General features: G+C 42.5%; 1 protein-coding gene across 2 annotated transcripts in view; it reads right to left on the bottom strand.

Annotated features, from left to right (window-relative positions):
• The window catches only part of LOC310893407 (uncharacterized protein), a 35,158-nt gene extending 16,932 nt beyond the window's left edge, over positions 1-18,226 (bottom strand). For both annotated transcript variants that reach the window (XM_083822345.1, XM_083822346.1), the window contains exons 1-2: positions 18,055-18,226; positions 504-1,646 (exon numbers count right to left, since the gene is read on the bottom strand). In XM_083822345.1, the coding sequence (XP_083678471.1) occupies positions 504-1,556 (1,053 nt within the window). In that variant the 5' untranslated portion in view covers positions 1,557-1,646; positions 18,055-18,226. The remainder of the gene's footprint in view (positions 1-503; positions 1,647-18,054) is intronic.
• Between the last annotated feature and the right edge of the window lie 226 nt (positions 18,227-18,452).

Genomic DNA, 18,452 nt, shown 5'->3' with positions numbered 1-18,452 from the left:
GAACTCACAGAATATAGCATACCTGGGTGAAGAATGAGCATGCAGACTCTACACATGGATCCCTGGAATTAACTTTCTACCTAAGATGTCAGGATAAGTTTGTGGGTAAAAGAGAAGAAAATAGAACAACACCCCTTTTTCTCTTCTGTAGGAGAGAAGCAAGTTCTCATCCTCCATTGTGAACCTCAGCGGAGAAGGAGATAAGTTCCAGTTTCTACTGCACTAAATATAAATTTAAGCATACAGGAATGGACAACACAAGGTGGTGAAAGCCACTGCTTTCTTTTAGAAAACTATTATAGACTAGAAGATACTATTGCAGAGACACATCCAGTCAGAACTTAGGAAAAGAACAATGTCAATCCTCAAAGTAATATTTAGCCACTTCAGGCAGAGGAGCAAAATTTGATCGTTCTAAGCTTATTAACAAGCTTGGAAACAAAGGCAACTTTTTTTCCCCCCCTTCTTAAGGCTTTGTTTTAGATAGAAGTTCTTTAAAATACCTGATCATCCGTGATTGGTATAGAGACAAAGTAATTTGGAGTTTCTCGTGGGCGTTTCTTAGGCACTTCTTGCTCCAGGTCTTCCTGTTGCTCTTCAACCAACCCCTTGAACCCTTCTTGGATGTGGACATCACTTTGGTCCTGTTTCATCTCTGTATCTCTTTGACCTTCCTGTTGTGGTGACAGGTCTGCTTTTAACTTTTCCTGCTCTTGGCTCTGGTCCTGCAGCTTCTCTTCTGTCACCATCCTATCCAGGCCTGCTTGGTCTTCAACCCGCATCTCCTGCAGTTCTGTCACTTCTGCTCTTTCCTCGTTTTGGCTCTGTTCCCGCTGGAGTTTTATCACCTCTCCTTCTTGATCCTGCTTTTGATTCCAAGCCCCCTGTGGCACCAGCTCCATCTCAGCCAGTTCTCTCTCACCTTCAGATCTTGCCATCAAATCTCCCTGGTTTTGTTTTTGTATCAGCTGCTCTCCATTCTCTAATACTTCCTCACCTTGGTCCTGGACACGGGTCACTTCTTCTGGTTCACAACCCGAGTGCATCTGCACAGTGACCTTGATGCCAGCCATTCGCTGTCCCTGGACCTGTGGCTGTACCTGCACAGTGACTTGTGGGAGAGCTGGTCCTCGGCCCCTCTGCTGTAACTGCACTTGCACGGTCACCTCCGGCATCTCCCACCTTGGGCTCAGCTTCTGAGGCTGCACTTGCACTGTCACCTCTGGGGCCTCCCACCCCTGGCTCAGCTTCTGAGGCCTCACCTTCACTGTCACCTCTGGGGCCTCCCACCCATCATGCATTTGCTGTGGTTCCATGTTTGGGACCGTACCTCCTTGGGCTGTCTGCCTCTGGACATGCACAGGGTCCAGGCCCTGGGGTTGCTGACCATGGACCAACCTCTGTGGATGTGCTGCTGGGAGATGGCCTCCTCCTTGGCCCAGCTGTACTGGTAAGCACACTTGCTGAGATCCGTCTGGACTGTCATACACCTGAGCCTGGTCCTGGACCATTTCTTGATGTCTATGCCTGCACAACTCTCTTTTTACCACCTTCATCCCACAATGCCAAAGCTTCCTCCTCCCAAGCTGGGGCTTCACCAAGATCTTCCTCTTTCTTTGGGGCTTGCAGTTGTTTTTTTAAAGGAACTGGAAAACAAACAAACAAAAACAGTCCAGCAGCTAGCAAAAGAAAAAAGTGGCTTAGAGTTGTCCAGTCTGGATTCAGGTCTGCAGAATGTGAGACTCACAGATTCACAGATTTCTCTAGGTTGGAAGAGACCTCAAGATCATCGAGTCCAACCTCCGACCTAACACTAAGTACTCCACTAAACCATATCCCTAAGCTCTACATCTAAACATCTTTTAAAGACCTCCAGGGATGGTGACTCCACCACCTCCCTGGGCAGCCCGTTCCAATGCTTAATAACCCTTTCGGTAAAGAAGTACTTCCTAACATCCAACCTAAAACTCCCCTGTCGCAACTTTAGCCCATTCCCCCTCGTCCTGTCACTAGGCACGTGGGAGAATAGACCAACCCCCACCTCTCTACAGCCTCCTTTCAGGTAACTGTAGAGAGCGATGAGGTCGCCCCTGAGCCTCCTCTTCTCCAGGCTGAACAAGCCCAGCTCCCTCAGCCGCTCCTCGTAAGACTTGTTCTCCAGACCCCTCACCAGCTTGGTCGCCCTTCTCTGGACTCGCTCGAGCACGTCCATGTCCTTCCTGTAGCGAGGGGCCCAAAACTGAACACAGTACTCGAGGTGCGGCCTCACCAGAGCCGAGTACAGGGGCACAATCACTTCCCTCGACCTGCTGGCCACACTGCTTCTTATACAGGCCAGGATGCCGTTGGCCTTCTTGGCCACCTGAGCACACTGCTGGCTCATATTCAGCCGACTATCCACCAATACTCCCAGGTCCTTCTCGGCCAGGCAGCTTTCCAGCCACTCATCTCCCAGCCTGTAGCTCTGCTTGGGGTTGTTGCAGCCCAGGTGCAGGACCCGGCACTTGGCCTTGTTGAACTTCATGCAGTTGACCTCAGCCCATCGCTCCAGCCTATCCAGATCCTCCTGCAGAGCCTTCCTGCCCTCGAGCAGATCGACACACGCACTTAGCTTGGTGTCGTCTGCAAACTTACTGAGGGTGCACTGGACGCCCTCATCCAGATCATCGATAAAGATATTAAAGAGGACCGGCCCCAGTACCGAGCCCTGGGGGACTCCACTAGTGACCGGCCTCCAACCAGATTTGACTCCATTCACCACAACTCTCTGGGCCCGGCCATCCAGCCAGTTTCTAACCCAGCGAAGCGTACGCCAGTCCAAGCCCTGAGCAGCCAGTTTCTCGAGGAGAATGTTGTGGGGAACGGTGTCAAAAGCCTTACTGAGGTCAAGGTAGACCACGTCCACAGCCTTTCCCTCATCCACCAAGCGCGTCACTTGGTCATAGAAGGAGATCAGGTTCGTCAAGCAGGACCTGCCTTTCATAAACCCATGCTGACTGGGCCTGATCGCCTGCTTGCCCTGCAAGTGCCGCGTGATGACCCTCAAGATAATCTGCTCCATGAGCTTCCCCGGCACTGAGGTCAAACTGACAGGCCTATAGTTCCCCGGGTCTGCCCTCCGGCCCTTCTTATAGATGGGCGTCACATTGGCTAGCCGCCAGTCAACCGGGACCTCCCCCGATAGCCAGGACTGCCGATAAATGATGGAAAGCGGCTCGGCCAGCTCCTCCGCCAGTTCTCTCAGTACCCTCGGTTGGATCCCATCCGGCCCCATCGACTTGCGCACATCCAAGCTCCGTAGCAGGTCGCCAACCATTTCCTCATGGATAGCGAAGGCCACATCCTGCTCCCCATCCCCTTCCACCAGCTCAGGGCACTGGGTGTCCAGAGAACAACCGGTATTGCCGCTAAAGACTGAGGCAAAGGCGGCATTAAGCACCTCAGCCTTTTCCTCATCCTTAGTAACTAGGTTTCCCCTCGCATCCAGTAAAGGATGGAGATTCTCCCTAGTCCTCCGTTTCGCGTTGATGTATTTGTAAAAGGATTTTTTGTTGTCTTTAACAGCAGTAGCCAGATTGAGCTCCAGATGAGCTTTGGCCTTTCTAATTTTCTCCCTGCACAGCCTCGCTACATCCTTGTAGTCCTCCTCAGTGGCCCGCCCTTTTTTCCAAAGATTATAAACCCTCTTTTTTCTGCTAAGCTCCAGCCGCAACTCTCTGTTGAGCCAGGCCGGTCTTCTTCCACGCCAGCTCATCTTTGGGCACGTGGGGACGGACCGCTCCTGTGCCATCACGATTTCCTTCTTGAGGAGCGCCCAGCCTTCCTGGACTCCTCTGCCCTTCAGAACCGCCTCCCAAGGGACTCGGCCAACCAGCGTCCTGAGCAGCTCAAAGTCAGCCCTCCAGAAGTCCAAGACAGCAGTTTTACTGGTCCCCTTCCTGGCCTCGCCAAGAATAGAGAACTCTACCATTTCGTGGTCACTCTGCCCCAGACAGCTTCCGACCACCACATCTCCCACCAGTCCTTCTCTGTTTGTGAAGAGAAGGTCTAGCGGGGCACCACCCCTGGTAGGTTCACTGACCAGCTGCGTCAGGAAGCTATCTCCCACGCTCTCCAGAAACCTCCTAGACTGCTTTCTCTGTGCCGTGTTGTGTTTCCAGGATATGTCCGGGAAGTTGAAGTCCCCCACGAGGACAAGCGCCGACGATTTTGCAACTTCTGTCAGTTGCCTATAAAACTCCTCATCCGTCTCCTCATCCTGGTTCGGTGGTCTATAGCAGACCCCCACCAGGATGCTAGCCTTGCCGGCCTTCCCACGGATCCTAACCCACAGGGATTCAACCTTATCATTCCCAGCCTGGAATTCCACAACATCAAAAGATTCTCTAATGTAGAGAGCCACGCCACCACCCCTTCTGTGCTGCCTGTCCCTCCTGAAGAGCCGATAGCCAGGCATTGCAGCACTCCAGTCGTGGGAGCGGTCCCACCACGTCTCCGTGATGGCAACCAAGTCGTAGCCTGCCTGCTGCACAATGGCTTCCAGCTCCTCCTGTTTGTTAGAGACTCACTACAAGAAACTCCAACTATGACAAATAGCTCACATCCCCCTCCCCCAACACACACACAAAAAAAGGAAAAAAAACTGAAGAGCCCACTTCTGGATTGAGCTGCTATCTCTAAACAGTGTTCTCTGAGTAGCTACTGTATTGCTGTCTTGACTTCTGCCCTGTTTAGGTTTCACAGACTAAGGTAGGAGTATGCTATTTCATAGTGCACAGTGGTCTAGAAACACAAGCCTTGTCAAGGGATTGCAAAAAGTTTATCTGAAGGAAGTTACCTACAGAAACACGGATTAAGAGAATAAACTGCAAAAAATCCTCAGAAATTGAGTATCCCAAATCAAGTTTGCCCATGAAGCTTTGGTCTCCTCTAAGTGCAACGTTACCAAATCTAGTCAGACCAGTACACACTGCTTTTTCTTCCCCTTCTAAGTGCATATTAGCGTTGTTAGTACCCAACCCTTTGTCATATCTTTTCTCTTAAGAGCTCCCATTCATCTTATACCATTTCCCTCTCCATTACAGAGAAGTTACACAGCTTCTCTCATCCACAATGTTTAGATACAAGCAAAGACACAAAGACCAAAGAGATTTTCTGCTACTTGTTTCAGTGACCAACTCCATAGAAGCTCAAAAAAAACAAGAACATTTATTCATCAATGAGTGCTGCAATGCAGGTGGTCTTCAGATGGCTGCTGCACTGAGCAGAAGTGCCACCTTAGGCAAATAAATTACAACCTTCCTCAACTTCAAAACTGTACAAGTCACAGCAACACTGAGGTTTTCCCCAAAGCTACAAAAATGTAGGCAGATATTTTTCCACAAGTCTGCTCTCCAAGATGACCAAAAGTGTTTGTTCAAAGCTTACAGGAAAACCAGAAACCCCACACCCACAAAGCCCACATCCATGAAAAATTAAAAATTAAATAAGCAACACCTGAAAAACATCACACACTAGCTAAATATTTAAATATTAGGCAACCCAAGCCACAGGTATTATGACTCTCCCTATTTGAAGAAAAAAACAAAAAACATTGTGGTGGGCTAGAAGTGAGAAGATAAATAAGCTCACCCTGAATCCTTATGAATACCATTATACTTCCTCTCAAGAATCCAGATGTGGGGGAGCTGTTCTACAAAAAGGACTAGTTTTAGAAAAGAGATCTGAATGCTTGCATATATGTCATGTGCAATTTCACTAATCAAGTATCTCCATTTCTTGTGTTCAATTATGCTTTAAGAAGTTTGTTGACTGTATGTCAAATCCAACGCCTTACGAGACTAATGTTTTTTTTTTTTACGCAAGAGAGAAAATGATTATGGAAACAGAAGGATCCTACCTCTGGAGAGGAAACATTGTGGTCATAAAATGATTATAAAATCAGCTATTAACCATGATATTTGTGTCTGTGCTTCAACAGAAGATTTTGTCCTTCTGGAAGAGTGTTTAATCAAGGACATGTCAAGTCCCTGATCAGCTAGTAGATGATCCTTAATGAAAGACAAACTACCATAGTACTCCATCATGAAATATTAAATTTACTTTCAAATACCTCCCTGACATCAACTTTGATAGAGGGAAGCTCTGCCGTTGCTGTCATGTTTTCACTGTCCAAGTAAGAAACTGGAAGAAAAGAATAATACTGAAGTCTTCCAGACAGTCCCTTCCAACCACTACACTGCTGTAGAACATATGTATATATTTAGAGTACTTGCAATGGGATAGCAGATGCTGAGGGGAGCTGCACTGTTACACTCCCCTGCCTTCAGTCAAGCTTCTTGAGAAGCCAAACCACTTTTTTTTCTTTCAGAAGTCACCACAAAAATTAAGTCTCAAAGCTATGTAAAATCTCAATAGTTCAGTCAGATTCAGAGAACGTACCATCTAATTTCTTCCCAAACAAGCATTTAGATGCACTCAGAACAATCAAATAGTGTTTAATATATATTAACAACAGAATTCATGCCCCTAGAACTTCATAAGTACTGTGGAAGTCTCTCTTATTCGATAAATGCAGCTGAGGCATAATATAACAGGTTTAGATGAGCCCTTATTTGTAATCAGCATAAGTTTGTATGTGGAAATTTATTAAAACTTACCAGCCTGTTAAAACAGGTTACAAGCTACTATAGTGGTGGATTTTTAATGTGTTACTCTTTCTCCTCCTGATTTCCCTCCCTTCCGCCATGCCAACACTGAACAAGCATATTAGCTCTGCAGATTGCCACAAATGGAACGAAAACACCCAGGACAAATATAAAAGGAGTGAGTAGGCAGAAGCTTCAGCTTCCTTTACAGTGTAATGGACAGTTTTTATGTTCGTCATTACATAATATCAGAATAGTCTTGTCAACGCTACGGTTTTGTTCTATACTATTTTGCTCTTAAGCCTTTATGTTTCATATGCACACATCTGCAGAATTTTCTGTAGACATCCTCACCATCTAAGAAGAATTTGAGCAGCAACAGCTACCCAGCCATCCCTACATTATTTACATGATCACAGAGTCCTTACAGACATTGTGTGGTTGTCACCAAGCCTAGAATTAAGGATTCATGAAGCAGGAGGGTGTCAGGGAAGTTAAGGCCTTATATTAGCATCAGCCAGCATGCCATGCCATCCCACAGTATGCAAGAAGTATAGGGGAAGATGTGGAAAATATCATGGCAAATGTGTATCACACACATCCCCTAACATCTCCAAACATCTTTCAAGATGATTTTTCTTCCTCTAAGTAGAGCCTGAACTCCTCAGAGTCTGATGAAGGAGGACATTCAAGGACATCTTGGTCCTTCAAGCACTTCAGCACGTATGTTTAAAACGAACAAAAAACAATATTGCTGTAGATCTTGAGTGCTAGCAACATCCCCAAGGTCTCTGAGCTTCCCCTAACTCCCCTGCAGACCCTGCAAGTGGCAACACCAAACAGTTGCCCTCCCCTGTGACAGGCTCCAGTGAGATAGGTGGTTGTGAGCCAAGTGCCGAAAACTCTGAAGTCTATACAAAAAATAAAGATCCTACCCCTGTAGTACTCAAAAGCTCTGAAATATGCTCATAGGAACACCTAAATAAAGCTGGAAGACCACCCAACCACATCAAAATATTTCAACTGCGGACAACTATTTTAAATACTCCCCCCACACACCACCATCAGCCTTTAACAGACATACACCTGCATCCCAACAAGCACCACTGAAACAGCAAATGTGCAAGCCCCAAAAGAAGCTCCCTCCACCCCAAGTCCCATGCCCAAAGTCTGGAAACAATTATTGTGTTCCTAACTGGTGCCACCCTTGATCACAGGGATCCAGAAACATCCAGAAGAAAAACTGACCTGTCCCACACAGCTGTAGACAATATCTCAAACACCTCAGCCTATCCTCTGTTGCTTCTTGCCTCTTCAAGTTTAGAGGAATCAGATGTTCAATGTAGTGACAATACATAATTAAACTCCACTGCTCTAAGCTTTAATTCATCCAGTATGAAACAATTCCCCTTGGCACAGCAGATTGTATTGCCAGTGTTAAAATACCATACAATACAGAAATCCTAGAAGCCACAAAATGTTTTCTTCTACTCAGAAACAAAGTTCCTACACTCCAGGGAGATGTCACTGGAAACTGCTGAGTGTGTACCTTCCCTTCTCCCACCCCCACAAAAAAAATGTTTCTTGAGGCCTTACTTTTGGCCCCAAGTCCTTCCCCTTGCTACTCAACCACAGCAGAGCAAGATGAAGATACAGCACAACAGTGAGGGGCAAAGATTGTAACCCATGTCATAAGAGGCTGCTTAGGCAGATTTGCCAACCTCTCATGTCCTACCCATAATCCAAATGACTGTCTGAGGCCTCAGAGCACTCCCCACATTGTTCTTCCCTACAAATCTGTCTGTTTACTGAAAAAATCTGATATCCATAAGGCAGAAGGCATCTGGAACAACCAGACCCAGGTACAGCATGAAAGCGAGTGTCTAAATTTTTTGCTAGCTACATGCACCTAGAACATCTAACTCACCCAGCCTTGACAGAAGACAGTAGTTATAAAAGTCACTTTCCCCAACGCACAACATATGTGTGGTCATGGGGCCCTGTTTCCCCCCGCCCTCCCCAAGTAACTGCATGCTTTGCTAAGTGGAAGCCTCAGATATACGCCTGTAAAATTTAGATGCCATTTCAGTATTCATCTCTCCCATTATTAAGTAGAAGAGAAAGCAGCTGGTCAAGGAACTTGCCATAAAATCTCCTAGAAAGAGTGTTTTTTATGAAATTGTATCACCTGTCATCACACTATGCCACAGAGTCTGTTCATTTTATTCCATATCAATTAAATCTAAATTAAGTGAAAGAGAAGAAGCCGAGTTCATTGGGATTGAGTTTATTATCCTTACCAGTTATTGCACTTTAAGTATGAAACTTTGCCACAGTTGACAAAATACTAGCAAAAGGAACTAAGAAACCAAGTTCAAATACAATAAAAAAGTAGTCCGTACAATATGACTATCTATAGAGCTTGTTTCCACTGAAGTATATTTTATCCCATCTCATCTCACCTTTTGGTAGATGTCATACAAAGGGAGAAGGAAAGGTGAAATGGCCACAGGGAATAGAGGGCCCCAGTTAAATAACACCACACAGAGTAGAGAGTGTGAGCAAAAATCTCCATGATCCCAGGTCTGCATGTAGGGTTTCTTCATGTTCTAAACCCAACTCAGAGCATGGAATGTTTTCATCTGTTGCCTACTTTGTGCGTAGCATTAATCTGTTAATCAAGAGGGATTGATATTCTTGATATTTTAAGTTATTAGCTTCATTTCCCCCATATAAAAGTGGTAAAGTCAGTCAACTTACATGTCTCTCAAAACTGATACTGTATTTGGGGACATCTCAGTTGTTACTTGGACTACTAGTCACACAAGAGTAGTAGGACATTCTAAGTTTATTTAACAGAAGGCCCCTGATTTCTTACCAAGAAAAGAAATTACAGGGTTTGTTCACCTACAAAGGTAAAAACAAGGAAAATGCATAGACAAGGAAAATAGTAGAGGTGAAAATAAGAAAAGCAGCAACTATGAACTGAACAATATTTATACTTGCTGGAAAAACATTTGAGTGATACACCCACCATTCATAGAGGCAATATGCACCTTACAAAGACACTTTTTCCTTAGTGGCTTATTACAATTCAACACATTATCAGACCACACTGAATGGATTGTTCCCAGAGTACAGATGAAGGATAAGAAAGGCTTGACTTGTATTTAGTGAATCATCATTAACATACGTGTATGTGGGTAAAGTTTCAGCCTTAAGCATGCAGTATGTGTATACCAGTGACCAGTGCCTCAATGACCACCACTATGTAGCTGAGAAGGAAAATAACCACTCCACCTCAGAGAAATGGTATTTGCTAGCTTTTAAACAATGGTGTGTAGATTGCTTTATTATCCATTGCTTAGCCACTTTAATTAGAAAAAAGTTAGATATGCAAGATAAACCATTTTCCCTTGTATAATACACACTCCCGTGTGAATTGTAATGATTACACACTGTATTAAAAAGGTTTTTGTAGAAGTTTCTTTACACTGAATGAAACCATATAACGATTGTGCCACATTCCCATTTCAGCAAAACTGACACACTCATAAAAACAGTGTCCCAGTCATTGCTTTTCTCTATCAAGATCTCTGAGCAGCCATTAAACAGTGATCATCTTTGATGCTGTACTGATCTTTAATGTATAACAGAAACAGAAATTCTACACCTTCTCATCTGGTTTAAATTGTAATTCCCCATGCCCCAAGTGAAGTAAAGTTTGGTTAAGGTGTAATTCTTTTTGCCATGTTATTCTGCATTTCTGACTGCATCTCTGTACTCCCTAGAATGAAACAAGGGTCTTACCCAAGATTAATTTAATGTTATTTGCATAAAATAATCAGTTAGCACACGCTTGAGATTACTTTGATTTTAGTAGGCATATCATTTATGCAAACAAAACTCATTCTTTAGAAAGGTAAGATTCAATCAATTCTGCTACATGAAAAACTAAAATATCAGGATCAAAGTAATAATTAAAAAAGGATGCAGTTACACGAAATCAGTTACTCAACAGCAAGCCTTGCAGGGATGTCCCGATTTCTTTACCCCTTCACAAGGGGTGCCCCTAAGCGCTCACTAAACAGTCAGCTAGGACCTCTAAGCACACAGCTACTTTGGGAACCCCCTCCACCCCCAAGATGATAAGCAAGATTTATTTTATGCCTGGACACCACCTGCCACCAGCTCAGAAAGACCCAGTGCTGCTGTGTCCATCTCCAATTGGCACCAGAATTTCAGCATCCATGAAACAACTTTCCCACCACCAAGCCAGCTCCAGATGGGATGGATACCTCCTCCTTCCTCCTAAGGAGCTTCTGTCTTCATTACAAAAGCCATGCAAAGTTCAGGAGTAACGCTGCCAGCTTTACACCACAGCCTATACTTGTGGATTTGAGACAGCAGTCCAGACACTGCCCTGTTACTTTATTACAGACAAAGTCTCTTTGCACTTCAAATTCAGTCATCTCAGCAGTATTTCACAAGCCAGGATACTACCCCAGGAGTTTTCTTTCCAGCTGTCAATGAAGGAGGTAATCTCTAATCAGAAATATAGTTCATCACAGCATCTTTACTTATGATGGTCTCTAGCAGTAACCAACCATAACGATCATCTGCAATCTAAAAAATTTATTCAGTAAACTAACGTCTTTTAAGTACCTCATCCACATAGAAAACGAAGTATAAATTATTTGCTCCTTAAAAAAAAATATTTTCCAAGAACACAGCAATATTTGGAAGCTTTCATCATAAGCGATTTAGTACCCAAACCCTGGAGAGAGAGAAAATACAATATCTGAACAACTAAGCTTTCACTACAAGTTTTAACATGCATACTTCCAAACTCAGCATAAACATCCAGGCCTCTTGCTGTCGTGTCCTGAGCTTATGCCTGTAGCCTTACTAATCAGCTAATTAGACAAACACAGTTTGAGTAATAAGAGTGAAAGTACTCAGGCTACCATGTTTTTTAAGCTAGAAGTGCACATGGCAGAACACAGACAAAAGAAGGCAATTTCTCAAGTCCACTGAACAATCATCTTATTTGCTTTCACTTACCTGGAAACTAATCAAACTGCACCTACTTTGCAAGGTACACTTTAAAAAGACTTTTTACTCTTTTTTTTTTTAAAAAAAAATCAGTTGCTATACTAATTGCCTGAAAGACACAGTAATGGTCACTATTTTTGACATCATACTTTATACATAGTGTCTGTTTTGCACATACTGTACCACCATGAGGAAAGTAACTGGAAAATTAATTATGCAAAATTCAAGTGGTTGTGAGGAAACTATACTTTTTGTATTTACACAATAATTTTAAGACAGTAGGTTAATTATTTCTTTGCAAAGAGAACCCTATTAAACATGCTTTTGTTCTGTATCAGGGCATTAGAAACAGTATTTTCTATCCTTCAGTTGAAGCAATATAACAGTCTGTACCTAACAGAGTGAGCCTGAATATTTTTCAATAATGTTTAATAATCTGTAATTTACATACCTCCTTGGGAATATGTTAGCCATCAATAATAAAAACAATCTTGAGTATTGGTGTATGTAAACAAAATGAACCATTGAGTTGCAACTTGGATGGTTCTTTCGCCATGTAAACAAAAGCTTCTGCAGAGTCACACTCTTGTTGCAGCTCATCCTGCACCGAGGAACTGCAGCCCTGTTCAGATAGGAAAGCTAATGCTTTTCTTCCCAGCCTCCCTACCTGTATGACTCAAAGGAGAGGCCAATAAAATGAATGCATATGTATGGTGCAAGAAAATGCTGGTTCAATAAGCAGCTCACATTATGCATGCCTTCTGTTAGAGCAACACCAGTCCTCCTTCCAGAGATGATATAAAAGCATCTGAGCAGGGGGATGGAAACTATGATGTAAGAGGCAGCTAGTGGAAAGACATATGGAGGTAGAGAAATAAGAAAGATATCAGCGCTTGGCAAGTCTCCTCTTGCATTTCACATTCATATGCTCGCCACATTTAGACACAAGGACTGTATCTAACACTCGAACACCAGAATAGGGTGGGTTTCCTGTGCACCCCCCAACTCTCCAAAGAGAGACATGCTATTGCAGACCAGCCCAGTACAGAACAAGAAATCTTCCTATGTAAATTAATAATGCTGCATCGGTAATCTGCATTTTGGATTAAAGCCAGGAATAGTGACAATACACTGGACTACTGTGAAATTTTAGCACTTTACTATTATACAACTTTGCAAGTATGAACTGGCAACTGCTGTTCAATTTATACATTACTTTTCTGTCCTGTGAACATATAGTAGGGGAAAATAAACAGAGTAAAAAGTGTTTGTGATTCTTGACTTGAAAGTAATTTGCTTCTCAAATTGAAGAATTGTTATTGGTTATAAATAAAATTAAGTTATCCCTGAAGCTCTTTTCTCTATTCACTGCAGATGAAGCCCATTAATTTTCCCTTATGCTTTTTTTTTCCCCTGTTTCATTTTTCTTTAGGACACATTTCTACCTGCATTACTGCAGTATGTCCAACAGAGAGAGTCAAGAACTACTGCTCTTATCCCACTGAGTGCACGTTGTAACATGTTTGTGTCATACTCTCCTTATTATGATGTTTGTATCCTTTTGTCTGAGGGCAAAAAAAAAAAAAGCTATTCCCTTCACTAACAACAAAAGTGTTAAGAACAACCTACTCCCAGTTATCATGACTAAAGCTGTTGCTTAGACTGCAAGTTTAATAAAAATAAAACATCTATATTACCTTCTTTGTTTTCCACTGTTAGCAGGATGCATTGGGGTGGGGTGGGGAATGGTCCCTCAGTGTACACAGGGAAGAAGCAACCAAAGCATCTGCAACAACTTTCTTGACATGGGTTAGTACGGGATCTTGTGACAGGTTGGGGGGGAAGGTTACCTCCAATCACCTCCTGGCAAGTTGTCACAAAGGAAATTAAGGTTTATTACATAAATCCAGTGTGGTACTACAGAACTTTTTATTAAAGGACTTAATACAGAGTTATAGATTATAGAACACACCTAAATCAACTGTAATTTTGGACATCTCATTTCTGTATTTAGATACCCATTTTACCAATATTCAGAAGCAGCAGATGACATTGAATATAAGGCTTTTCTCCTCCTTGCTCCTCAATGTTTATAAAAACATCACACTGGAACATCTCACATTGTGGATATCAGTGATGATGAATTCCCAAATGAGACATCTAACAAGTGTCCCCTCATTGCAACTTATTAAGGACAAGGTCCTGAACATGGGCTGGGGCAATCCCAAGCACAAATACATGCTGGGTGGAGAGTGGATTGAGAGCAGCCCCGAGGAGAAGGATCTGCGGGTGATGACAAGCTCAACCTGAGCTGGCAGTGTGCGCTTGCAGCCCAGAATGCCAGCCTGTATTCTGGGCTACATCAAAAGATGTGTGGCCAGCAGGTCGAGGGATATGATTCTCCACCTCTGCTTTGCTCTTGTGAGGCCCCAACTGGAGCACTGCATTCACCTCTGGGACCCTCAACATAAGAAGGACATGGACGTATTAGAACGAGTCCAGAGGAGCGCCACAAGGATGATCAAAGTGATGGAACACCCCTCTTACTAAGGCAGGCTGAGAGAGCTCAGGTTGTTCAGCATGGAGGAGAGAAGGCTCTGGGAAGACCTGATAGCAGCCTTCCAGTACCTAAAGGGGGCCTACAGGAAAGCTGGGGAGGATATCTTTGTAAAGAAGTGTAGTGGTAGGACAAAGGGTAACAGCTTCAAACTAAAAGAGGGGATATTTAGATTAGGTATTTGGAGGAAGTTCTCTGCTCTGAGGGTGATGAGGCACTGGCCCAGAGAAGCTGTGGATGTCCCATCCCTGGAAGTGCTCAAGGCCAGGCTAGATGGGGCTTTGGGCAACCTGGTCTGGTGGGAGGTGTCCCTGCCCATGGCAGGGGGGGGCAGGAACTAGGTGAGCTGTAAGGTTCCTTCAAACCCAAACCATTCTGTGATTCTCTTACCTAAGCTGGTGTCTAATTATCAACTATAATGTTTTGAGAGCTGTCTGTTTGCTACAGTTCTAGACATAAGCATAACTAAACTACTCATCAGGAAGATATTAAAGCATATTACTGCCAATACTTGAGTAAAACAGGGACAGATTGAACAAGGATCAAAATATATCAGTGTAGTTAGTCTTCAAAGACAATTCTGAAAGACAATACATCTTATCCATGAAGGAAATCTTGCTTTGATAGAGTCCTCCTGGGGAGGATTAACAGCTTATTACATATCATGCAAGAAAAAAATCATACATGCTGTGGCTCATGCAGCATGACAAAAGTATTGTGGATACTTACTGCCCTAAAAAAACACAGCCATGGCACAAACACCTTGGAAACACTTGTTTTCTTTGACTGAAGTTCTCAGGTGCACTCAAATGGCAGGTCAGATGAGTGGAGGCTTTTTTCATAGGTCAGCCACCTCTACCTCAATATATGATGCTACATATATGAAGTTCAATGCACAAGAGGATAGTGGAAGTGTTGAAGAAAAGGAAATTTACAAACTAGATAATATACTCTATGGAACAAAAAATAAGTACTTTTGAAGTGGCAAGCATGTTTCTGTAGAAATTCTAACAAGGATATTACTCAGAAACATTCACATGAAAAGAAAATATTACTTAATGCTACAACACGAGCAATTACTACATATTTGTAGAATATACGTTCAGCATATGTATACATTCATACTTTCTCTACAGAGTGCTTTGAGTTTTGCTCAGTCACTGAAAAGAGAAATGACACTATATTCTTAATTAACTGCTCAAAAGAACCATAAAAATGTTACAAAAGTTAGTTTGTCTTTACTATGGATTTTTAAGAAGCAGTAATTCACCTTTCTATATGAAGAAGTAGAGAGAGACCACATAAAGCTATAAATACTATTAATTGCAGAGTGAGGTATAATGTCATTAGAAGTTATGGAAACCGTCCCATCTTCTTTATTCCTTTTGTTTCTGACAATCAAGTTTAAGAGAAAGGGTAATTGAACCTTTCCATCCTGGAACCATCCTGGAGTGGATTAAGTCTTTACTAAGAAAGAACTAACATTGATTACTTCTAAGAACTACAGTTATAGAGCTGCCTTAGAAGCATGGAATAATCCCAAAACCTCAGAAGTCAAGCTCTGAATGAACAAGGAACTGCATCACCAGAATAGAGGAGACAAAAGCATATGATCAGTAGCTTCAGAAGCAATTCAAATAGATCAAGACATCAACTGTACTTGCTCTATTTAAATTCATGAGAACATATTTAGAAAAACGGAAGAGAGCTGCAGGAATATAAATCTGTTTGAATTAAGTCTTACAGAAAACTTATCTTTTTAGAGTCTGTTCAACATCTCAACAGTCTGACACCATTATGTGCAACATCAGTATGAGAAATACAGAAACTACAAACCTAAAAAGGTTAGGATGAAGGAGCCCTCCTCCTATGAAGGAGCCCTAAAAAATGTTATGGGTTGGGAGATTGTCCTTTTCCAGAACTGAGAACATGGCAACAGGAGTTTTAAGTTACAGATTGTATGCATAGACACACACACTGTTTGGATGCATATGTATACACATACATTTATATAACCTAAACATTAATTTTACTCATACAGGCTGTTGATATGTATCTACAGTATAAACTGGTTCATTTATACTGCGGAGGTCCTTTACATCCCATATTCATGTTTCTTTCAGAAATAAAAAGATCGCAAAAGAAATTAAAGACACCCTTGCAGAGACCAGCAAAGACTTATTCCTGTTAGCAGGCTGCAGAGGTCCCACCACTCCACTCTGCAGGACCAGATCAGAACAAGCAACTTCAGACCATTTCACCACTCTTCACATCCCCTTTTCGGCTTTCCAGATTAAGGCATCTCCCAGGACCATGCTCTTACTTAAACAGTCATTAAACCTAAGGAAAGTCACAGCAGACTTACTGCACAGTCAAGTGAGAAAGAGGCAGATTGGATGAAAGACTTATTCCATAGTTACCTATGGAGACATTATCCAGTTATAGGTAGGAGTTACCTAAGGAGACATATCCAGACGGGCTCTTGGGGGCAGCAAGGCAGAACAAACAGCTAGAGATCAGTGAGGGACAAAGGCAAAGAGATCTCATTATATCTTACCCAAACAGCACTCCTCCATCCAGCAGCAATACTGTTAATCCACAAGACTTCACTCTGGAGGTGATGAAATGCTCTCACAGCTACAGGCTACCTTCCCCTGAGACATGCTATAAAGTACTCTGGGGGCAAGGTAGACCTGCATTACCAGTACTCATTACACTTCTTGGGCAAACAAGACAGGAGATTTACACTTCAAAGCTACTGATCTGGCATTTCTCCAATAAATACCAAGTTCAACTTGAAGTTGTTATCAAGATCAGATGTTAACCCTGAAGAACAACCTTAAAGCTGAGAAAAGCTTTTTCTTTTTTCCCCCCCTCCTATGGAAAGTATCATGAGAGCAAATGCTAAAGCATAAACAAAAATAACACACACAAGTTACAAACAAAGAGGCTTTTGCCATTAACTATTCCCAGTGAAGGTTATATGTTAGTTCTATAGCCAGTTGGTGACAACGTTAGATTTACGTTATAATTCAAGCTTCCAGTCTTTGAAGGCCTGTTAAAGACAACGTCAAGATAACCCAGCATATTAAATAGCACTATCTTGAACAGTCAAGTTTCTAGAAACATTCATTAACTTTGTGTTTAAAGCCAATTTACTACAAGAACAGACATTAGCAAAAGAGAAGAAAAATATTTTCTATGATCATCTCCCCCTCCCCACTGGGAAAACATATCTATATTCAACTCAAATACACAGGTTCTGCCCCTCTTAAGTTCTCCAATCACTTTAGCTTTAGAAGGAGACAGTCAAAATATTGAGAACAGGACTTAAAACAGGAAAGTTATAAACAATTCATAATCTAGAGTCATAGCAGACTGCAGCTCCTGCTAGGTATGACAGTACTACAATACATTTTATACCTCAAGGAACGCATCCTTCAGGTCAATTCCCCTTAAAAGGGGAACATTATCATAAGGCATAACAAAGAACAATAATAAAAAGCCACAATGCAAATACACTGAGCAATTAAGGTTTCTGTCAATAATTGATTCATTTTACTCTCAATAATATCATATTAGTTCAGACCACACCATTTTCATTCTCCTCTTTCATAATCCGCAATGTCCTATTGCCCTTAACCATTTCTCAAATAAATTAGAAAGAAGCTTGCCATTTCTCTGGGTGAAGCGGGTTTGCATAATCAGCTGCAGATCTTTAAAAAAGTATTTAGCCAAGTTATGAAGTAAAAATTAACCAACTACTTATTTATCTGCTTGTTACTAGACACTTACATGTGAATCCTCTAAGATAGAGGAAACATCTTCACTTGCAACACCTACAAGGTACCCTTTTTTCAAATCTTTTAATAAAACTTAAGCTACCTATACAGAGAATTAACTTCCTGACTTGGATTTTTATATGAAGGCCAATTCACATGACTGAGCCTTTCACATGAATGTGAACTATCTGAATAAAGTGGTCATTCAGGAGAAAAAAAAATGAGGTTGAGCTACTGCAAGTTAAAGCTTATCTGATAAACTGGTAAGGCAGCAGGACAAACACTGATACAGGTGAATCACCAAATATTTCCTCAAAAGATTGACTGCTTCAGCCTGTTTTCTTACTCAGAACACCTGAGGCTCTGGGATACTCTCAGGCAAGTGTTAATGAATAAATGCCTACGGCTGGT

This window comes from Anser anser, assembly GCF_964211835.1.
Source record: "Anser anser genome assembly, chromosome: 2".
In the NCBI taxonomy this organism is placed as follows: Eukaryota; Metazoa; Chordata; class Aves; order Anseriformes; family Anatidae; genus Anser; species Anser anser.
This window is presented reverse-complemented; position numbering and strand designations above follow the sequence as displayed.